Genomic DNA, 23,485 nt, shown 5'->3' with positions numbered 1-23,485 from the left:
GGAGTGAACATGGAGAGAGATCCAAGAGACAGCTGCCAGAGCAGGGCTTAGAGAGGTTTATTGATCCAGTTTATTGTTGACACAGAGCATTTCTTAACATCCACCGTGTCTGACAGGCGCCATGCTGTGCTCAGTATCTGCACCAGAGCTTTATGCACATCTCAGCTGTACATATTAACACACAGGGAAGTCAGTCCATCCCACTGCTCCTCCTGGGAGAAGCCAGCCCTCATGCACACTAGTAAATAGCAGGGTTTATTTACAGTCTGTTTCAATACCTGACTGCACTGTGAGCGACACACAGCTCTGGAGCTGTTCTCCAGCTCCAGGAGTGCTCAGTGGGTTGCACTGGTTCTGCTGGAACGTGCCAGGATGCAGCCCCAGCACTGTCTAGTGCAAACCAAGCCTCACCCCAAGCCCTGGCTCCGGGGCAGAGGGGAGTAAGGAGTGCATGCAGTTTGCCCAGAGGCTTTAGGCAGCCCATTTCAAGTTCTGTGGAGGATGACAGGCCAGCATACCTACTTGACTGAAAGTGAAGTGAATCACCAGGAGCCCTGAGTCTTGCTCACCTGCCTGTAGAGCTGAGTCAGTGGCAGGAGGATGCACTGCTCCCAGTCCCAGCTGGGGCAGCACCTCAGGGCAGGGCTGTGAGCGTGGCCCAGCAGAGCAGCAAGGCACTCGTGTCTCAGAGAAGGTGCCTGGTCCATCTTGCCTAGAAAAGCAGGCCAGGCTGCACTGAAATCCAGTAGTGGAGCATTTCCCTTGCATGAACTGTTCTGACATCTCCTCCTGCGACATGCAAGACCAAGCACAGGAACCAAAACTGCAGCAGTGAGGTGTAATTAAAGCCAGCCCTGTTTTAGCATCACAATCCTCAGAGCACTGTTGTTGTGAGATGCCATGTGAGTATCTGATCCCCTGCCAGAGCCTGCACCGTGCAGGGTGTGGTGGAGGGCTTTGCTGCAGGCTGTTTTAATAGGGTTTGGCTGAACTAGGTCTCAGTATCTGTCTATATGTGGAAATCAGGTCGGGTTTATCCCGTTAATGGTGCTAAAAGCAGAGGCAGCAGGAGGCCGGGTGTGCGGGGCCCGGGCAGCCACACGATGGAGCTGAACCCCCGGCTGAGCTGACAGCAGGGTCGGCAGCAGGTAGCAGGGCGGTTCCTGGGATATTCACGAGTCCTCCCAAGGGGAATCTCTGCTGTCCACCATCCCTGTCGGCATTTCAGCAGCACACACCCGGGAGATGCTCCGAGCAGGGCGCGGAACAGGCTGGCCTTGCAATGGGCTGGTGAAGCTGGAGCAGGAGGAGCAGGACGTGGTGCTGAGCTGTCATTTGTCTGCCTGGGCTGGTGTCAGTGCCGAGTGCTGCTGGGCTCCCTCAGCTTCCTGGTGGCACCAACCCTCTGTGGGAACATTCTGCCATCAGTCCTGGTGGCCTTCAGCCGGGATCATGGTGCCAGTAAATTTGCAGAGCAAGAGCAAGGGAGTCCTTCTCTGCAGGGAGCTCTCCCTGGGACTCAGGAGCTGCTGCTGGTGTCAGCCCTTTGCTGTAGCTGCTTCCCATCCTGAGGCAGGGCTGTAGCCCAGCAGCCAAAAGGCACCTGAGCTAGTGTATGGCACCAGGGGAATTAACTCCTGGCGCTGCATCCTGTGTGGAATCCCACTCCTGCGTGCTTGTGCTGCCTCCACCACCCCCAGAGCTGGGCACACTTCTCCAGCCTGATGTGCCGGCACCTCAGGTGGCCACTGCCACAGTGAAGCCCAGGCCTGCCTCATGTGTTCTCGTCAAAACCCAAAGGTATTTCAAGCCTTCTGCCTGTCAGCAGAAAATATCACACAGGGCTGCCAGCCTAGAGGAACAGAGGAGCCTGCCTACAAGTCCTCATGGTGGGAGCATTCCCTTCCCTCCCCCTGCCAGAGGGGACAAAGGAACAGGAAAGCTCCTGAGAAGGATGACACAGGGTATAAGGTGAGGCTGGGCAATGGATCAGGAATGATGCTCCCAGGCAGTGCAGTGGGAGAAGCGTGCACCATCCTTGCATGTCCTTTCTGCTGCAGTGCAGGGGCAAAGTGTCCAAAAGCACATCGAGGGCTGTTGTGGAGTCCTGGTCCTCCCTCTTGCACTCCAGGCTCCCTGAGGTCAGCCTTAACCAGAGCTGTAGCCACAAGCTGCTGCAGGATCCTGGTACCACAAGGACTAGGAGGAAGAGGAGCTGGAACTGATCTTTTTGGCTATTTCAATGTCCGACTTGGCAACCAGAAACCGCAGCTTTTTCCCCCCGGAGCGGATGAGGTCCACGGCACTGCAGGGAGCAGCAACAGGGACAGAGGTGAGTTCTGGCAGCCCCTCAGGAGCCTGCCAAGTCATGGGCATTCACAAAACACCCCCCTTTGCCAATCACCTGTGCCTGCTCAGGGCTACATGCAGGAGCTGTTTCTCTCCTGCCTGTAACTTTGTGGAGGGCTTGGCCTCCAGGTTAGTGGTGCCAGAGCAAGAGCAAACAAGCCCAAAGCTGCTCTGTGCTGTGGGCACCTGGGCTCTGCCTCTGAGCTGTCTCATCCCACCACCTTTGAGAGGAAACCTGCGGTGGGATGGGGCTACAGCAGCTCTGCATTTCTGAGACCCACCTCTGGAGGTCTCATTTATTTCCCATTTATGCTCCCCAGTTGTTGGGGAGGGAAATATGGATTATGCTCCATAATCCCTCTTCCAAACCCACAGTCTTCCCCCCTCTCTGGTGTCCTGTGCAGGTCACTCCTCTCCCTGCCGCTTGCTGGTACCGCAGCATCCTCAGCACTGCAGTGCTGGCAACCCTTGGAGCAAACCAGCCAGAAACCCGGAGCTGACAGGGACTCCTCCAGTGCTGGTGCCACCCCAGGCCCTCTGCTGAGGTGAGGCTCACCTCTGGTAGTCTGCCCCGATGAGGCTGGTGCCATTGACAGCCAGGATCCTGTCCCCAATGGAGAGCCTGCCGTCGGCGGCCGCGGGGCTGTCCTCGATCAGGGTGCGGATGTAGATCCCCGGGGAGCAGAGAGGGGTGTGCTGTTGGCAGGGGAAGGCAGTGAGCAAAAAAAGGGACACAAAGATTGGTGGTCCCAAAAGGCCTAGCTCCCCAGGCAGGGTAATTCCCCCCCAGGGCTCACAACCAAGCCTGATGGCAAGTGGGATCTTGGAGATGCTTGGGAATATGATGGGGGTGGTGCTAACAGTAACAGGAAGGAAATATGATCCTTTGGTTTTATATAAATTTATGCACAGAAAGGAGAGGTGGGGGAAACCTGCTCTTGTTCAATTTAATTAAGAGCAAAGCATTGTTAGCCTGCAGCCATGCTGGGATGGGAGCTCTGCGCATGCTGTCCCAGGGCTCAGTGATGCTCTGTTTCCTACTGACCAACAGCACAGCTGTGAAAGGCCATTTAAAAGGATGATCCACCCCACAATGCCAGATTCCTCCTTTGCATAAGCTGTTTTGTCACCCTATGAGCCTCCCTGCTCTTCTCTGCTTCTCCTGCCACCACTGAAGGGTGGAGGAAAGACCTTGGCTGAGTCATTTTCTTCCCACAAGAGAGCTGAGCCTGTTTGCTCTCCCCAGCTGCAGGACAGCTGTGGACTTTGCATGCACAGCACAGTGATCTACAAGCAGAGATCCACTGCGAGATCCCTCTGTGCCTCCTTGTCCCCAGGAGAAGCAGCCTAGCTCCCGTGGGAAGCCATCAGCTTTCCTTGGGTTATAAACCACATCCCACATCCCACTCCAGCTGTGTGAGGGCATCAGCTGAGAACTCACCACGCCATCAATCAGCCCCATCCCCAGCCCGATGGGTCCCCTCTCCAGCTCCACCACGAAGACGTAGCAGAAGTCGTCGGTGGCAGAGCTGCGGCTGGAGGACTCCGGCGTGGGGTAGTCATAGGGGGTCGGGGAGCAGCCTGGCAGCACAGGGAGAGAGCAGCTTAGGGCTCTGGCACTGCCCCAGCCCAGCCCCACAGCCCCGGGGCAGCGCCAGCCCTCGGTACCTTCGGGGGTGCTGCCTTTGGTGCCGTTCATTCCGTTCCTCCGGGCGTCCTGCAGCCCTTTGCCGGGGCCCTGCGGTGACTCCGGGCTCCCCGAGTCGAAGTTCAGGGGGGTGGTGGGTGGTGTCAGCAGGCAGGAGGGGTCTGGGGGCACCGTGCCGCCCTTGGGGACCGGGCTCCTGCCCAGCTGCAGCTGCTGGAGCTTCTCCTGGAGCTGGGGCTCGCCAGTGGGGGGCTCGCAGGGGCAGGCGCCAGTGGCCAGGCAGAGTTTGGGGTTGCCCTGCGGCTCAGCACAGCCCCCCAGGCAGCAAAAATCCTCCTGGATGGCAATGGTGCCGCCCGGGGCGGCCGCCGGGCCCTCGCTCACCTCCAGCACCTCCGGCGTCGGGCATGCCTCTTTCTTAAGAAGGAGGAAAATGCTGTGGGACCCCGTGCGTGTGATTTTCACTCCCCACCTGGACCCCACCCCCCTGCTGCTTTCCTGGCTGCCAGATGCATCCAAAGCCTTGGCAATTCAGACACTGCCAGGCTTGTCCTGGCTTCCCAGCACAGCTCCCACAGCCCAGTTTGGTGGCCAGGGCTGTGCTGGGGGTGTTTACAGGCAGCCAGGAGGGGACCCCTGGTCATGTCCCTGCTGGGGATCCCATTGCAAGGGGACACGGGGGAGCAGAGCTCCTGTGCCACAAGGGCTGGGCAACATGGCCCCAGGGTGACAGGAGGAGGCAGCAGGGCCTGTGAGTGCTGCAGGGAATGGGGATAGGATGGGAGAGGAGAAAGGGACCCTCCACATGGCAGCTGAGCTCAGCACCCACAGCACGTATCACCCTCCCCGTGCTTTACAGGCATTAGCTAATTAGCACCTCTGTGCAAGCCTGGCTGCTGGGGACGGGCAGGGTGCAGAGCAGGGAGGACAGGGAACACACAGGGAAAGGGGAGCACTGCCCACAGACATCTCCCCTCCCTCCCTAATGAGATTGCTGGGAAGATCCTGTCCTTCCAGCTCAGCTTCCCGTGCCCCCCGTGCTGGGGGATTAGCAGCACTAATCCTTCCAGGAGCTCTCCATGAGGGCACTGCCACAGCTCCAGGCTGCAGGCAAGGGCAGCAAGCCCTTGGCACTGGGCTTGGAGGGGTCTGCAGAGGGACCCAAACCCTCCTGCCCAGCCAGGAGAGGAACAACCCCTCTGTGGGGTACAGGCTACCTTTGGGAGTGCTGAGCCTGGCCCCTCGCTGCTGTGGGGGCTCCTGCTCTGCAGGCTCCAGAGGAAGTGGCGGATGTAAAGGAGGTGTCTGTAGATGTTGTCGTCCAATGTCTCCACCTCCAGGTCCACTTTGAAGCCCCCACTGGGCAGGATGATGGGTGGGTGGTTGTCAAAGGACTCCAGCACCTCATCTGAAAGGCAGAGGGATGGATGGAGGTTAGCACTGGCTCAGTGCACCCCACTGCTGCCTCCCAGCTCTCAGACAAGCTCTCTCTCCTAGCTGGGATCAGGGATTTAGAGAGCTTGAGCCAGCAGCATCCCTCACTTGGGACAGCAGAAAAAGCCTCCTGCACTTTGCATCCTTTGCCATATCTGAATTTTGGGGCTCTGGTTATTCCCACTTGCTGAAGGTACTACAGGACACCAGGAAGGGGAAGGGAATGACCCGTTTGTATGTTTGCAGGTTTGTATGTGAGTGGAGCAGGCTGAGCAGGACTCACCAGGCTGGAAGGTGGCCGGGCTCTCCTCCTCACTGGGCTGCCACGCTGAGATGCAGCCCACGTCCATCACAGCCTGGCACTGGCTCAGCACCCGGTGCAGCTGCGCGGGGCTCAGCGCTGGGAACTCGGCTCGCAGGGATGGCCAGGTCATCTGTGTGAGCAGACAGCACATGGCAGAGGTGAGAAACTGCTTCCTCTGAGGAGCAGGAGCTTGCAAGGGGCACAGGAGGGAGAGGTTGGGCAAGATGGAGAGAACCAGAAAGAACCATCCTCTCCTGGGTACTGCCCACCACAGACCCTGGGAGAGGGCAGCTGGTGGCAGGTTCAAAAGGGGCACATCAGTGTAGGGACCTCCCAGACACTGAGCAGGTGCTCTCCTGCCCATGCCTACCCCAATGCCATGAGCCCTGGGCTGGGATCCCTCACCTGCACCAGCTGGGAGCCGGGCATGGCCAGCAGGTTGGCCACGCTGGCCAGTTTGGAGAAGAACTGCTGGGAGAGCTGCTCAAAGCCGGCACCGTGCAGCCATTCCAGGAGCAGCCGCACGCTGGCCCGTAGCTTCACCCCCTGAGACCAGTGGAAGCAGCCCAGAGAGGAGCCTGAGGAGGCAAAGCATCCTTCAGCCATATCAGGGAACAGCCCCCCTGTCCCCCAGCCCTGCCCCGAGTTAATGTCCCCAACGTCCTGTGTCTGTAATTCCTGGTGCTGGCTGGGCCTTGCCTGGCACTTACAAGGGGGCAGCTGGGTTAATGAGGGCTAATGAGCACCTCAGGCTGCTGTAGTTTATTAATGAGCTGCCCCTATTAACTTCCCTCAGCCTGCTCTGCTCAGGCTCAAAGGGGCAATGGAATGAGATACTTGTGGGGTTTGGCCTCTCCTGGGAATGGGAATTCAGGAGCCAGCAGCTGGGTCTATGCTTGGCCTGCCTGTAGCAATGCTGAGACCTGCCCATCTCCAGCCCCTTCCTGTACCCCTTTAAGTGGCACTGGGATGGACTGGAGGGCATCCCAACAACTCAGTCCCCTATGTGTTGCCCCATTCAAGGAGGACTGACCCTTATCTAGGAGCTGGTTGAAGAGCAAGGTGTTGGAGAAGAAGAAGAGGTAGGCAAACATCTGGGAGGTGATCTCGGGGTGCACTTCGTACTGGTGGAGCAGGTCCAGCACAGCCTGGTAGATGAGCACGACCCTGCGCAGCTCCTCGGGCAGAGGCGGTGTCCCCCGCCAGCCCTCCCGGCACTCGCTCTGGAAGGGGTTGCACTCCAGCAGGGCAGGGAGCGACACGTACAGACACTGCAGGGAGAGCAGCGAGGTCACAGCAGACTCAGTTTGTTGGGGTTTTTCTATTTTTGCACGAGCCAAGCCTTTCCTTCACCTCCTCAAGCCAAGCAAACCTTGGCAGTGCTGCACTAGCAAGGGGCTGCTCCTGTTCACCCCCGGCCTCCAGGGGCTCCAGGGTTGTGCAAAAGTTTAAAAAATTATAAAAATGAATGCAAAAGTAAAAAATTTATAAAAATTATAAAAATTAAAAATAGTATATTATAAATGTTATAAAAGTATAAATATTATAAAAATATAAATATTCTAAAAATATAAAAATTAATGTTGGTGACTTTTAGCAGTTGGAAGAGATGGTGTGTGACGCCAGCTAAAATCTGCAAAACCTGATGTGAACCAGGGCAGCAACCAATCAGTTGGACACGAAGGTGAAAGAAATCAGGATCGATGGGGATGGATTTCCATATTGCTTAAATGGGAGATCAGTGCCTTGCACTCACTTCTTCCAGGGGAGAGGGAAGGGGAGGAGGGCGCTGCTCAGAGCGGTGCAGCAGCAGCCCCGTGTGCCCTGTGCCGGTGGCAGGGAGCCGTGCTGCACAGGGCAGCCTTTCTGTGCCTCACACTGCCCGCTCTGTTCCCGCTGCCGCCCGGCTCTCCCGGGCCAGGGGCCCCTTTCCATCACTTTCCATCACGCCCTGAATCACACCATTATGCCGCGCCGGCCCGAGCCAAGCAGCCCTCCCCGAACACCTCCCCCGAGCCGCTGCACTGCAGACCAGGAAACACGCCGCAGTAATTCAATACTTTTCCTGGGCTGCGACCAAAAATCGGGGAACTTCAGCCCGAAGGAAAACACCTCAGCGTGGTGCAACTGCCAAGGAGTGAAAGCTTTAAAAAAAAAAACCCTATCCTGCACAGCCCTGGGGATGCTCGTGCTGGCCCCGTGTGCCGCTGTACCTTGGAGATGTAGTAGACACACTGCTGGAAGGTGTACATGATCACCTCCTCCAGCACCGTCATCGCCTCCTCGCTGGCCGTGATGGTCGAGGAGAACAGAGACTCCTTGGAGCCTGCAGGGAGGAGAGGAGCATGGGGGAGCAAACCTGCAGCAGCAAGGCCCCCAGACTCCCAGGGTGTGGGTTATTAGAATTTCCAGGTTTGTATCATCCCTACGGAATCCCTCAACAGGGCAAAGAGGCTCCTCTGGCCCGGAGGAGCTCCCACCTGCTGTCCCCCAGAGCTCCCATCACTGCTGGCAGCTCCTGCCTGGCCTAGGAACATTTTAACTTTTGGCATAGACCAGAAAGTTTCTGAGGCTGGTTTAATACCTTTCTAACTTTTCTGGTTAATAACTTTTCTGGTTTAATATCTTTTTTTCCTTTTGCTGGATTAACACAAGCTCAGCAGTGAGCAGTTCTGCGGGGCTACCTGCAAATCCAGGGTGAAGAAAGCCCCCCAGGGCATTAACCACAAGCTGTTGTGTTCACTTGTGAGTGAACACAGCACAACCTGGCTCTGGAGCTGGGCAGCACCAGGGCAGGATGTGAGGCTGCTCCTCCCACAGATTTCCCCAGCCCACGGCACGGAGATGTCCCTGCTGATGAGGATTATGGAGGGTTAATGGAGCATCTCGAGGGCACTGACCACCACCTGTGACTGGGGATTAGCAGAGCTGCTCTGGCTGGGAAAACAGGCAGGATGCTGCATCCACACTTACCTTTGATGTCCAGCTCTTCCTCCATGCTCTGGATGTAGGTGGGTGATTTCTGCTGGACAAAGTAGAGGATCTCGATGGCATTGGCCATCCAGAAGATGATGTGCTGCAGGTCTGGGAGAAGGTCTGTGATGGTGAAGCGGGACAGGGTGGCAGGGTCCTGGCTGGGGAGACACAGCAGCTGTTACACCTGCTGCCCCTCAGCATCCCCACTCAGGCTTTTTGGGGAGAAAACAGCCAGTTTGGGCCAATGCCAGAGAGCTTTCACATCCCCACACCCCCAAGCCTGGCACTCCCCTTAGAAAGACCCTTTGCAAGGAGAAATTCAGTGGTTTCTGCTCTGTGGGGTGGCAAAGGGGACCCTGTGGGGACCAGGCTGATCAAGGCCACCTGGCCTTTGTGGGGTGCCACTTTTGGGGGAGACTTCCCCTAATACAGATGAACTGCACTAAATATTGATGGCTGAAGAGCAGCCCTTCCCCAGAGGCATCTGCTCCTCCTGCCAGCTCTGGACAGTTAAACCCAGCTCACCTGCCCTGGGCTGTTCAAAAATAAAACAAAAAGCATCTGGGAAATTTCTCAACTGCTAAACTGCTTTTTCTTGCTATAGGAAGGGCCTGGGAAGCGTCCTTGAAGTTGATCCTAAAGGAGAGCTCACAGCAAGCACCAACAGTTTCTCCAGATACTGCTTTAGAGGTGGGATTTTGGACATGGCTGGGAAGACAGCTCCTTGCACCACTGTGATTGTCCCAGAATGGTGTTGCCAGCACTGGGACACCCTGTGCCACCACCCCTGGATGCACACATGCAGTGCCAGCTCCATCTCAGCTCCACTGAGGGGTCTCCAGCCTGAGGAAGGTCAGGCTCATGCTTACGGAACATTCCTACTGTATCACTCGGGGTGAAGCCACAAGCGCAAAGCCTTGGCCAGGTCCTGGATCAGAGAAAACCCCAGAGTTGCTGCAGGTCCTATTCCCTCCTGAGCTTTTCCAAATGCACAGATTCTCTGCAGGCATGTGGTTAAAGGACCAGAGAGCAGAATGTGTGGGATTCAGCAGGAAAACTCATCATGCACCACTGGCTGACAGCCACAGACTTCCCTCACTCATGGAGGAAGAACCAGGTTGAATTATCCCCGTTTTTTGAGGTAAAACAAGGAGGGTCACACTTACTGCTGGGATTGCTTTTCAGCCAGCTCCCGCGTCCGCTCCTGGGCAGGGAGAGAAGGGCAAAGCACAGTGAGAACCCGTGGGATGGGGTGGCACCAGCACCACCCCCATCAGCACTCACTGCCACCAGGGACCAGGCTGAGGAGGAGCCCCCAGGGAGGGCTTGAGCAACACCCCCACCCCAAAACACCCCGTCCCACTGCCGACTGACCCACACCGTCCTCTGGATCATTTTGGCCGCTTTGAGCAGCAGCTGCCCGAAGTCTCCCGGCTCAAAGTTGGTGGCCGAGTGCTGGATGCAGAGGCAGAGCAGGAAGGCAGGTGTCAGCTTGTGGTCGTCCCCGCCAGGCTCGATTAGGCTCATGATGCGCCGCAGCAGCACATCCTCGGCCGCCGGCTCGAACTCCAGCTGCAGCTTCCTGCGGGGCGTCCTGGGGCCGCCGCCGGGCGACGGGCCCCGCTTTTTGGGGTCCCTGTCCTTCAGCAGGCTGCCGCACGCCCCGCACACGTGGGGAGCCTCGGGGTGCAGGGCCCGCAGCCTCAGCAGGGTCTGCGCCGGCAGCGGCTGCGCCTTCATGGGGTCCTTGTAGAGCAGCAGGTAGTAGAGGCCGAGGGACAGCAGGTCCCCGTGCCGCAGCACCACCGTCCGGGCCACCTCCGAGAAGTTGACGGAGATGGCAGCGCCGGCGATGGGCTCCAGCACCAGCTTCTCCTCCGAGCGGTGCCGGGAAGGTCGGAGCTTTCTGATGGTGCAGTGCAGGGGCAGGATGTCGGGGGCGGACAGGCTGATGCTCGGCTTGCTCGCCTGTGTCCTCTGGCCCACCGTGTGCTGCTCGCGGTTCAGCAGGTACACCAGGCTGTCCTGCCGAGCAAGGAGACGCAGCATGAACCGGGGAGGGGGAGAAGGGACCCTCCTGCTGCCATGCAGGGAGTGCTGCAGCCTCCCGCTGTCCCCAGCTGTCCCCTCGCTGTCCCCAGCTGTCCCCCATGCACCTTTACATTTCGTTTTTTTTACTCTCCTCGCTGCCAAGCAGGACAGCAGTGATCCCTGCCTTGGGCACGGCAATAAATGGGCGTAGTGACTTTGGGCATGCAGTAAATGAGGCTGCTTTGGACAGAAGGAGCCCTCCTTCCACCTCTCCCCCTCATCCCTTCTGCAGCTGCTTTTCCTTCCCACCTTTTCCCCCCAGACTGCAGCGATGCCTGCACCCCCTGCCCGGGGTGACAGCGGGACAGAGCATCCACCCCTGGCCCTGCCTTTCCCTGCAGCCTGCCCGCACACCCCGAGGCAGCTCAGGGGACCAGCCCGTGCCTCAGTTTCCCCAGCAGCACTAACGGGATGGCTGCAGTGCCGGCGTCACCCTGCCAAAAACTTGGAACAGCTCGACACTCAGCGGGCACAAAGTAGCCATTAACTGCAAGAGCCGACCCTGTCCTTTGCAGTTCTCCTTGCACTGTTCTCCTTGCAGCCTCTGATTCCATCTGCCACTGAGGAAGCAGCCGGACGGGGGACGGGGCAGCTCAGCCACCACCCGCAGGACCAGGCCCCCTCGAGCCGGGGCAGGGATGCTCGGGGATCACCTTGCATCCCTCCGGGGCATTGCAGGGGGTCACGGCTCCTGCCTCCGCGTTCCCCGCACTTGGGGGCAGGCCGGGGACAGACTTGAGGACAAGGCTGCGAGTCCCAAGCCCTAAAGGATGCTCATCCTCACCACCATCACCACCTCCCTCGACCCCAGCAGCTCCGGCCATGCAAGCAGCCCCGCTCCCCGGGGCTTTGGGGGGCTGGGAGGGAAGCGGGGGGTGCCGGGGGTGCGCAGGAGGCGGCGCGGTGCTGTGCTTACATGCTGCTGGCTGTAGCCCTGCAGGAGCAGGAGGTGCGGGGACTGGTAGAGGGAGTACCGCATGCTGCTGCCGCCGCCGCTCCGCGCCGCCGCCGGGCTGCCGGGCAGGGTGGAGCAGTGCCGCTGCAGCCGGGCCCCGCTGCCGGCCCCGGCCCCGTTCCCTGCCCGCCGTGCCGGGGTCCCCAGGCTGGTCTCGCTGAGGCTGCGCCCGCCAGGGGCCGGGGGCCCGCGCCGCTCAGCCGCCCGCCGCCCGGGCCCCCCCGCGCCAGTGCCGCTGCAGCTTCCGCGCTTGGGCGTTGATGCCTGCGGGGATGGGGGGGAGACAGAGCGGCGTTCAAACCCTGCAGCCCCCCGGGAGACAGAGCGGCGTTCAGCCCCTGCAGCCCCCCCGGCAGCACCCCCGGCCCGCCGCAGCACCCCGCGTGTTGCTGGAGGGATGCTGCAGCTCGGAGCGGGGATGGAGAGGCTGGAACCCTCCCGGCGCTGCGCACCAACCCTGCCCTGGTGTCCCCCGGTCCTTTGCCCTCCCAGAAAGGTGACGCCAAGACACCGGCGCGGAGTTTAGTGCCCTAACGGCACCGCTAAAACGGAGGTGTCCCTGCCCTCCCTGGCCCCCGAACCTCACTGAATGGAGAGCAGCCGGTCCATAGTATCCCCCATCCGCCCCGGCCACACTGCGGGGCTGGGGGGAGAGGAAATCCCTGCTAAAAAGAAATTTCACTCAATCTTTGCTAAAAAGAGAAAAAAAAAAGAGCCCGGGTTCGGCTTTCAGCCCTTCAGCAGTCGGTAGCCAGAAGCAAGTGGGGACCGCAGGGACCCCCCCAATTCCCCGGAGCACCAGGCAGGCATGGGAGCTGCAGTGGAGCCCGGCTGCAGCAGGAACAAGCCGTAATTAACTTCTCCCAAGCATCAATTCGGGCAGAGCTGTCTGTCCATGAGACAAACAGGAGCCGGAGTGAATGGATAGGCCGGGCCGAGCTGCCAAAGCAGCCCCTCACATGGCACCCCCGGAGCCGGGGGTCCCGCCGGGTCCCTCCGTGCTCCTGAGCTCTGCAGGAGAAATTGGAAGTTGTGTGTCCGAGGGTGATGCTCGTACCTCAGCTGGGCAGCCTCCTGGGAGCAGGTCACTGGCATTCGGGGAGGATGAAGAGAAGGAAAAACCTTACAGGATTCACTTGCAGGAGCAGCAGTGCAGCGTTGTCGGTGCAGCACCAGAGCCAGAGCCCTGCTCCCAGCTCTGGACAGCGAGGTTTGGGGACAGCCAGCGGGATTGGGGGACGGCAAAGCACAGAGCCTGGTGCCCAGGGCTGCTTAAAGGGACACTCACAATCTCAGACCCAAAAAAAAAAAAATCATATGCCTTATTTGGTGAGGAATGGGCTGCTGGTTCTGAAATACATTTTTTTGTTTGTTTGTTTTAAATGAAGCGCTCCTTTGCTGGGAAAATCAAAGAGATGGGGAGGGGGAGGGGGGTGGGACAGGGAGAAAATAGCCCCTGCTGTTTACGTGCCTTGGGATTAGGCCAAGGCACAGCCAAGCCACCCCAAGCAGTCCTGTGCCCTGTGTCCTTCTTAAAAAGGCAATCGGCCCCGGCACGGATGGGACATCCAGGGAGGACAACAAACCCACACAAACCACACTGCTGGGGATGCCAAAGGCCACCCCAAACGTGTCTGCAGGACACCTCAGCTCCCCCCAGGGGCCCTGTCCCTGACCCAAATCATGGAAATGGGCCAGAGGATGAAGGACAATGCAGATCCCAGACCAGGCTGTGCGAGCAGGGAGGAGTGGGGCTGGATCCTGGGGAGCTCAGTGGGACAGAGCAGGGCCTGCCAGGCCTGGGGTCCCACTGCCTGCAGAGACAGGCCCTCACCAGCCCCTTATCGAGGGGAAAGGAAGCTTCTGTATTTATTTTGTGTAGGAAAAAGCTGCTTTTTCACTGCCGATAGAGCCCCTGTCGCAGGCTCCCACTAACCCCAGGGCTGTGCTGGAAAGATAAACACTGCTCTTTTCCTGAGCATAACGAAGTCCCTCCATAAAACTGGGTTAGGTTTTTTTCATCCTTTGGTACTGTTTTGTTCTCCCAAGCATGTGCAGGTTATCCCACCCAAAACTCAGCCTGAACATCTCCAGTGCAGGGCCAGTGGCTGCTGAATGCACGTGGAGATTGGGATGGGAACAGCATGTAAGGATTGAAAGAGCATCCCCAAATATTTCATTCCTCCCTGGATAGCCAGGACTTGGACTGTAGAAAGGAGCTACTGCTGTTGGGGTGTTAGGCCTTGTTAAAGTTTAGGGCTGGACAAGCTCCAGTGATCTCAGGCCTAGGGGGTTAAAAAGGCTTGGGAAAAGGGATGTACCACTGATAGTGGGCACAAAGAATACAGAATTTACAGGCCACAAGGACACTTGGCAGAACTCCCAAGATAAGGAAGAAACTAATGGAAGCAACTCGGCAACTGTGCTGAATCAGCTCTGACTGGGTAAGAGGCAATTCTGGTAGGGGAGATTCACAACCACCAACCCAAGACACCACCAGCTCAAAACAAGAGCTCTGTCTCTGTCCCCCCTCTTCTCTTTCTTTCTCTCTCTCTCTACCTCACACTGATTACTAATAAAATCTGTATTATTTACTTCAGCATTTTTCTCATTTACACCTCAGCTCAGGCAGAGGCATCTCTCCCTAATCAGATCCTAACACAGGGCAGGATCTCATCCTTAGGGAGAGCTGGGCACCCTTTGGACAGCATCCACCAGACCCCACCAAGCTGCTGCCTCTACACCCATCCTGCAACCCAGGGGAAAAACTTTCAGTTGTGGTGCCTGGGATCTTGGCTGGGATCTGCCTCTGTTTCAGCTGAGGAAAGAGGTTGGCTTTCCTGGCTGAGAAATAAATCAACAAATAACTCCATGGGCCCCAGGAAAGAAGAAATGCTTTGCATGTACCCAGGAGGGACTAAGACCAGGCTAGTCCTTCCTAATGTAATTGCTCTGCAGACTCTGCAGGGAATCTTCCCTGGATGCAGTTGTGCTAAGGTATATCAAAGCCAGATCCTCAAAGGCACTTGCCAGAGCATCTTTTAGAATAATAGGCTTAAATCCCAAGTTTCTGGAGCTGCGTGTGCAGTTCAGCCTCCAGCCCCTTGGGAAAGCTCCAGTTAGGACAGGACCTGGTACAAAATGGGGATATTTTGGAAAATGAATGCCACTGAGATACCAAGGGCTGCACCACCCTCCAGTTTGTTTTCCCTACATCTCCATGACTCTGTGCTCCCCCAAAGGAGCAGGGCTGGGGGCACAGGGAGAGAGGGGCTGCCTCGTTAGCTGCAGAGAGCCTCTACCTGGGCTGCTAATTAGTGCCATGAGGAGCCAGCACTGTCCTCCCCAGCGGGAAGCAGCTAATAAACTAATTAGGATAATGGGTAACTGAGCAGATAAAAGTCTTAAGCTATTTGCTAACAGGTCATGGGTGGATGTGGAGCCTTTCCCCAGCCAGGGATGCACCTGCACGACCCCAGTGGTCCCTGTCCTGCTGCTCCAGCGATGCCCTGTGTGGGGAAGGGCCTGCAGGTATTGCCCTGGGGATGATATGAGCATTCCTCTGCTTTTCTCTGAGGGAGCTGCAAGCCTGAAGTCCCTTTACTTTCGCACAGATGTCGTGTTTTCCACGCCAGTGCCTCACCACCCTGGGCAGGCAGCTGCTGCTCAGCAAGGGGACCTCTGCCAGCCTGAGCCTGGTGACAAGGGTGACCCTGGTGGAGGGCAGTCACGGTCAATACCCCCTACACCAGGAGTTTTGGGTCTTTTTGGGGGGCTGGGTCACAGGCGGCATCACTGCATTCATTCCTGGCAGTTTGCAGATGAGGTGGGAAAGGGTGGTCCCAGCCCCACAGCAGCACAGGGTGGGACTGGTGACAGAGCCCCTGGTGGCACCAAGAGAAAGGGCTGCAGGAGAGAGATTTTACCAGGTAAGACAGCAATGGGCTGTGTACTCTGCAGAGCAGACAGCCTGACTGTGGGTGTAGCTTCTGTCTTTGAAGAGCTTGGTCAGCTATGGAAAATGCCCAAAGGTTAAAAAATGGGGAATTTCCACCGCCCCACCCAGGAGTGCTGAAACAAATGAAGAGATAACGAAAGCATAATGGGCTTGTTTCCAGATGCAGAGCACAGGATCCTATCAGGAGCTGCTCCTCCATGGAAATGACCCAAGGGTGCAGCCCCAGGCCAGCTCAATGCTGCTCCCAGGCTGGGCAGCCCAGACCCTGCTGCTTCCCTGCCTGGGTGGATCCTTGCACTCCCACACTCCCAGCTCACCCAGGATCCAGCCCATGGGAGGAAAGTTGCTTTGAGCATCTGAGGGGAGGATGTGAGGCTGTGGATGTGACCTTGGGCTGGCAGGGAGCTGCCACGTGGCCCTGCCCCCCGAGTGCTGCACCCCTCACTGGGCTCTTGCCCTTCCCTCCATTTGGCTGAAGCTGTTTTTAGATCACTGCTCTCCCAAAGTGCTTCACATCTCTCTGATCCTGGCTGCAGGAAGAGCTGAAGAGAAGAGCAGAGCATCCACCTCCTTGGCCCAGGCTGTGGCAGGAGCCACCTCTGTGTCTGTGCAATGAGCTGGGAGCACCTGTGGCACCCCCTCCCTGGGCAGCCAGACTGGACACTGTGAGCATGGAGCAGCCCTGTGTCCTCAAGTACCAGGTGAAATCCCAATTGAAAATTGCAGCTGGGCAGGCTCCAGCTGCCTCTGCTCTCCTCCAGAGTGCCCATGGCTGGATTCCCTCCCCGTGTGCCAGGGTTCTTTCCACCTTTGTTAGGATGGGTGGGAGAGGAGCTGTGTCCCCCCTGGTGTGGGACAGGTTGGACCATTTGTTCTGCTGCTGGTGGGGCAGAAACTTGGCTCTTCTTTGCCAAGCATACAGAGCAATCCTGCATCACCACCAGTTTAGTTCTGACAGTACCAGCCCTTCCCTACAGGCGGGAGGAACTGCTGGGGGCCCATCCCAGCAAAACCCTGTGGCTGACCCCTCTGGGGCCTGGTCAGCAGGTCTGACCCAGCAAGCACATTGTGCAAGTAAAAATCTGATTTTAAACCTTTCTGCCCTCATCCTCACAGGACTTTTATCTGAGGGTGAGAGGACGAAAGCTTCATTACTGCTGCTGGTTCCTAATGATGCACTTATCTCCTCCTGCCAGCCCTGGCCTCTGTCAGGCACCGCTGCAGGGGCTCTCCTGCCCTACATTGCTCTCTCTTCATTAGCTTTTCATTTTCCTTAATTGCTCCTGCAGATTTGCCCGGGGTGTCAGGCCTGGGGGATGCCCAGAGGGAGATGGGGAGCAGGGCAGTGCTCTGCCAGGCACGAAGCTGGGGATGCCATGGTGCTTGTTCACTGATGGGAAGAGCAGGAACTACTGATGCTCCCCAGCCATGGGCAGGGTTTGTTATTAACCCCTAAATTGGCTGGGGTGAATATTTGAGGTCACAGATACCAAACTGATGCAGGAGAGTGCTGAGTCCTGCCTCCGCCCAGGAGCCTTGCAGCTAACACATGCCCACCCTCCCACTTGCACCATCCCTGCACCCACACCACATGTGAAAGCCTCTGCTGTGGGAAGGCTTCTGGGGGTGCACCCCAACCCCTCTCCCTGCGCCACAGCCAGCTCTGACCTGCAGTGGTGGTGTCCACATCCCTGGCCGCCATCTCCTCCACCTCGGCCCTCCTGCGCAGCTCCAGCCGGCGCGAGAAGCCCTCCCTGGGCTTCCAGAGGTCCTGGATGAGCAGGGGCTTCTCGTGGTCGCCCAGCACCCTCAGCCCCTCAGTCTGCCACTGCTTCTCGGGGCCCTGGAAGCGGCCGATGACGTCGCAGAGCGCGTACTGCGCGGCGCTGAGCTGGCTCAGCCCGTAGCGCTCCAGGGCCTCCTTCACCAGCTCCCGCGCGCCCGAGCTGCCCGTCACCAGCACGCTCTTGTAGTTGGTGCCCGCGCAGATGTTGCCCCCAAAGATTTTCAGGATGCCAGGGGCCGAGAGCTGCGTGGAGAGCTCGGCCGGGTCGTCCTCAGTGGCCGCGGAGGGGGCTGAGCCGCGGTCCTTGTAGCTCAGGGTGCGGTACAGCACCTGCGAGAAGAGCCGGCTCTGGCGCTTCAGCCGGTTCTTGGACGGCGGAGCCATGCTGGAGGACGGCCCATAAAACATGGTGGGGGAGGTCGTCATGAAGCACAGCTGGGCAGGGAAGAGCAAGAAGGGGAAGGTGAGTGGTTTGGAGGATGGATGTGCAGCAGGGGAGAGCGAGCGGGTGGCCACAGAGGAGCCGCTGTCACCCCCAGGGTGGCAGGTCAAGGGAGGCCATTTCCCCTGTGTAACCCAAAACACCAGTGGGAAAGCTCAGCCAAGCTCCTTGGCACCAGCACAGTCACCCCTGGATGGATTTGTCCCTGAAAACACAGCCTGGAGAGGCCCCATGTTTCTCCATCATGTATATCAAGAGGTCCCTCTTACCCAGAGGAGGAGAGCAGAGCCCAGCAGGACTTGGCGGGGCCCATCCTGGTCAGCAGCCAGGCCATCAGGAGTTACTTTCACTAACGAGTTTATGGAGCAATCCCATTTTTTAGAGGTGAAACGGAAAGCTCAAGTGCAAATTCGCTCACTCTGAGGTCACTGCTAAATGCTTTTGCTCAGCGAGAGGCACAGGGTGAAAATGGGCTCTAATTAGCCTTTCTAAAAATGTCCTGACTCTGGCAAATCTCTTGGCTGTTGCTTGTTTGTGGAGGACGTTCAGGCCCAAGGTGGCATCACTGACAAGGCTGCCCTTGTCACGTTAGCCCAGGGCAGGGCTGCTCAGGGCAGCCCCAAGTGGGCAGTGACTGGAGGAGATGTGGCCAAGGCCATGTGGCAGCTCCCAGTGCTCCTCAATCCCTTGGAGTGGACCAGGAACCACAAATCCCTTCTGGATTTAGGTGGGTAGCACTCCTGCCTGATGTCACTGTCCTCATCCTGGTTGCACCAGCACCTGGTGCTTGCAGGGTGCTGGTGACCCCCAAACACACTGTGACCTGCTGGCAGGGTCAGGAAAGACAATCTGAGCATTCTTGCTTGGGACAGAACTGGGAACTCCCTCTCCTCTGGATCTATAACATGCAGGGACTCCATGCACACACAGAGGAACCCAAAATGTGCCATCCACAGCTGGATGCAGCAGTTGGGTGACCCAGGTGTCCCTGGCTGGGCACAGGTGAGGTGACAGCAGCTCCCACAGCTGCAGCCCCGAGTGGCTCAGGCACAGCCGTGCCTCAGAGCAGACTCAGCACTATCAGGCAGTGATGCTGGGCCTGGACAGCCTCCAAACCACCATCTAATTCAGGAAAAAAGAGCAGAGAAAAAAGTCCCTGCTGCTAATGGAAGAGGTCACCTTCTAACCCAGAAAGCAGCTCCCAGCCGTGCATGGAGGGTTGCTGCAGGACGTGCATCCCCCCATCCCACAGCCAGAGACCCAGGGAATGCTGCAGATGGGAAACTGAGACACCAGGTGCTAAGGATGTGGTTGGGAGCTGTGCAATCCTGCTGCATCCCAAGTCACCCCTTTCCCTTTTCCCAGCCACACCAGGACTGTGAAAATGATGAGGTTTGTCCTTGTCCCCAGGCTGCAGGTTCCAAAACTGACTCCTGGAGTGCTGAAGAGCAGGACTCCTGGCAGGACAGCAGGGCTGTGAGGACCTTGTGTTTTACATTGTCCCAGAACATCACCCAAACTCATTGGGCTCAGGTAAGGCTGCCCCTGCTCCCACCTTGCAAGTGGGGAAACTGAGGCAGGGAGCGGTTTGGGGCTCTGGCTGCCCCCACACTGCTGCTCCTCCCTCTCCTGCTGAGCCCAGAGCTGCTGGGGACATCCCTGGGGACATCCCTTGATGTCTGCTGTGTGACATCTCCTGGCAGCCCCGACCCGGGGAGCAGGTCAGGGCACTGGCAGACAGGCAGGCTCAGGAACAGCTGCCCCAGGCTCCAGCATGGCCCTGCCAGCCCTCATTAACACTGGCCACAAGGAAAACTGCCCCAGAGTCCCTACAGGACCTTGTCATCAAGGATGCAAAAGACAAGGCTTTGTCATCAAATCACTGGTTTCATGGGTTTTATCTCCTCCACCCTGAACTGCCCCCGGCACAAAGGGAAACGTTTTACCATCTGCTGGTGGCAAAATCATTCCTCCAAGCCCACATCACAGACACACCATCCTTGCTTCTTGCAGGTCCCTGGTGTTGAATGTGTTATTTATAGCTCAGCTATTTTTTTACTCTTTCTATAAAACGCAGCTCCTACAGGGTTCAGGGGCAAAGACTTTTCACCGGGAAAAAAAGTCAGAAGCCTGGATCAGGAGGAGGTGTCACCCCAATTTTCAGCATCTAGAGCAGCACAGGTGTGATTTTACCAGGCACCAGCCTGGGTGACCTGAGAAATCACATTCTCCCGGAGACAGCAGGACACACCCGGTCTTAATCCCCCTGAGGACTCTAATGGGCAGGATAAGATGATAATGAAATGGGCTCCTCCCACATCCGTGTGCTCAGGCACGCTGGACATGGGCATCTCCCCCAGGAGGAAATCTCTGGTAGGAGGGGAAATGTCTGGTACAAGGGGAAATCCCTGGTATGTGCAATCCCGCTGAGCCCCGCTGTGGGAGCGGGGATGCTCCAGCTGCCCCCAGCTGCCCGGGGACAAGCCAGCAAGTGTCACACCCTCAGTGGGACACATGCTCCTGGACATGCCCAGCCCAGCTGAGCCCTTTTCTCACTGCAGGCCAGTTCCCTGGAAGGACACAGCATGATCCAGACTTTCCCAAGAGTCCCTTTCTCCAGCCTCAGTGAGGTTCTCTCTCTAACGGGTATGCATGGATTAGTCAAAACCCTGGGATTGCCTCCCAGCAAGATCCTTCACTTCTTCACAGCAGTGCCTGACCACACCAAAACCAGCTATTTTCCACAGCCAGCTCTGTCTGGGCTCTGCAGAGCTGTGACAAATGCCCACGGTATTCACGTGGCCACCACGTGTCCTTCCACCACCACGCCTGACTCTGCAGCCACCGGGGACTTTCCTGCAGGCCTGAGGTTCCTGCTCCCAGAACGGGTGAGCAGCTCCTTCCCAGGGCCCCCAGCCAGCACTCAGACCCTACCTTGCCATCCTTCTCACGTGCCTTTTTCCCTTCCATTCATCCTCCTTCTCAAAACAATCTTTGCCCTTCGTTGTGCCCCATCCTGGGCAGGCGTCTGTCACGTTTCTGAGAGAGGAAGAGGAGGAGAGGTCCTGGGCTGCTCATGGACGTCAGCTGCTCGCAGTGTGGCGGGTTTGGAAGGCTCAGAGGTTCTGCAACACGGTCCTGATGTTTGCATGTGGGATTCTGAACCACATCTATACCCCCTATAACCAACAGCACCTACCCCATCGCATGGGAGACCAGGAGAGAACAGCAGGAGGAAGGAAAGGAGAGGAGAGGAAGCAGGAGGAAAAGAAAGGAAAGAAGAAAGGGAGGAGATGGAACCAGCAACAGCCCTGTGACCTTTTATCTCTTTCTCCTAAGCACACGTGTCCCCAAGGATGCCAGGCTGGGGATGCCCTGACTCACAGGTGGACAAGCAAGCCCTGGAGCAGCTCCTTCCCCCAGCAGCCCCAGCGTGCTGGGATGCTCACTGAGATCTGCTCTCCTGAATCTCACTCTGGTTTGCTGGACATCAAGAAGAGCCACCAAGCACTGTCCCCTCGCCTTCCCACCACAGATCTGCAAGAGCACAACCACTGGTGGCCAGAGACAAAGCTGAAAGAGGCACCTGCCAAGTGCCACCAGGGATGTCACGGGTGTTCCTCAGGGAGAGCCATCAGGGCACAAGAGCTACTCCTTTCCATGGCTCCACCATGATTAAAGATAAATGCATCATCCTCTAATTAAATCACCTAATCAGGGCCTTGGTGTGGTTCCATCCAGTCCCTCTTGCTGGCCCAGCCTGGGGGCTGTGGGAGAAACTCTGCAGGTCGAGATGCAAAAGGCAAAGAGGTGCCGCCCCACCTCTGCTGCTCCACGTTTCTTCCAGTGATTTACTCCTCCTGGTAAAATATTTATGCCTTATTTCCAATGTGGCTGCCCTCAGCTGCCAGATATTGATTCTTGCCATCTTTTCTCTGCTCAATTAACAGGATTTTGGCTACCATGTATTTTCTCCTCTGCGAGAGTATTTAGATGCTTTTGCCAAGCCCTCCTCTTTCCTCTTTGATTTGATTTATGAGTGGACTCAGTGGATGGCCCCTCCTCTCCACCTGTAAGACCCTTTCTGTAGCCCCTTAGTCCCTTCCCCTCAGACTCCACATCTCCTCTGCTGAGAAGGAAAATTTTGATTGGCTGCCATAAGCCCAAATTTAGTTCTGACCAGAAATGCAAATAACTGCTATTTATTTTGTTCCCCAGAGCCAAATTTCACATTATCCTGAAAATTTTCAATTCTCCAGTGCAGAAATGAGGACAGACAGACAGCCACCCCCCAAGCTGCTGCCCCTGTGCTGCCTCTCCCAGCATCTGCAGGCAGCTCCAGCTGAAAATTTACCATCCAGATTAGGGACAGGAAACCATGTACAGCCACAGTTATTATTTTTGGGTGTAAAAGATTTCCATGTTCCATTCTGCTGCAGTTAGGATGCCTTTCTCTCACTCAGCTTACCACCCGGATTTGTGCAAACCATTAACACTCAGCTGCTCTGGGGCAGATCCAGGTTTTTCCAGAATTCATTTCCATCTCCTTTCTTCCAGATTAGTGATAAAAACACCAAGTCCATGTTACCAGCTAGCAGTGCCCAGCAGTGATAATCTCCCTGATAACTGCCTTGGAAATGGATCACGTTTATTTAATACCAGCTTTCTTGACACTGTGCAATGTCAGCTCTAAATACTGGACTGGATTGACTTTTTTAATACTGGAAAGTGCAGATTTTTACAAGAATATCACCTCCCATAACTCAACTGCTTCTCAGGAGTGTATTACAGCCAGAGAGTCACCTCTCATGTTGGAGACTGAAATCATTTCTTGCCAGGAGTTATTTTCCATACAGCCACGCTGGATGGCAGGAATTTATTCCTGGTGTTCAAGTCTTTAATCAATTGAAGCCCAAGCCAGGTTTCTCCCTCTTCTCCCTGGGGGGATGCTATCAAGCCAATCAACCTGTAGCTACCAGGTCATCTTATTCCCTTTTGGGAAGAGCAACAACACCATTAAAACACTTTTTAATCATCTGGAATTTCCCCAGGGGCTCATCCCAGCACACGGATGGGTGGTGAGATTTCAGCTATAACCACCCCAGAATAGGAACCAGAAAAGCTGTTTCCTCAGATCTTTGTTTGAAATTTTTCTTTTATTTTTCTTTTTCTGCCTTTTTTTTTTTTTTTAATGGAAACCACTGGAGTGGCAGCCCCGGACTAACGGCAGTGACCGCAGCCTGGATGCTGCAAGTGGAGGGAGAGGCCGCTCCGGAGCTGCAATGTGGAACAAATTAGAACTCGGAGAGCAAAGGAAATGAGAACGCCCTGGTGGCTTTGACGAGCTCTCCTCGGCTCCAAATCCTGCCCCCTGCTCCAAATCCTGCCCCTCTGCAGATCCCATCCCCACAGCCGGGGCAAAGCCCGAACCCCTCGGCTCTGGCCGGAGCCCCCCATTCCCTTCCTTTCGCTCCAGAGCCCAGCCGTGCCTTGTGCGAGTTTTATCCACCTAATCTAGGGGCAGACCGGAGGCTGATGATGT

At 57.0% G+C, this 23,485-nt stretch overlaps 1 protein-coding gene across 1 annotated transcript; it reads right to left on the bottom strand.

Annotated features, from left to right (window-relative positions):
- Positions 1-47: 47 nt before the first annotated feature.
- Positions 48-21,001, bottom strand: RADIL (Rap associating with DIL domain). Its single transcript, XM_030958364.1, is given in 16 exon segments — positions 48-2,305; positions 2,906-3,045; positions 3,791-3,930; positions 4,018-4,414; positions 5,215-5,405; positions 5,715-5,865; positions 6,141-6,313; positions 6,769-7,006; positions 7,949-8,061; positions 8,709-8,869; positions 9,878-9,915; positions 10,086-10,736; positions 11,719-11,956; positions 11,958-12,021; positions 17,384-17,936; positions 20,878-21,001. Coding segments are annotated over 16 exon segments (3,390 nt in total). The 5' UTR covers positions 20,914-21,001; the 3' UTR covers positions 48-2,199.
- Positions 21,002-23,485: the final 2,484 nt, after the last annotated feature.

The sequence above is a fragment of the Camarhynchus parvulus genome, chromosome 14 (assembly GCF_901933205.1).
Source record: "Camarhynchus parvulus chromosome 14, STF_HiC, whole genome shotgun sequence".
Taxonomy (NCBI): Eukaryota; Metazoa; Chordata; class Aves; order Passeriformes; family Thraupidae; genus Camarhynchus; species Camarhynchus parvulus.
Note: the sequence above shows the minus strand (reverse complement) of the source record. Positions and strands in the feature narration are given on the sequence as shown.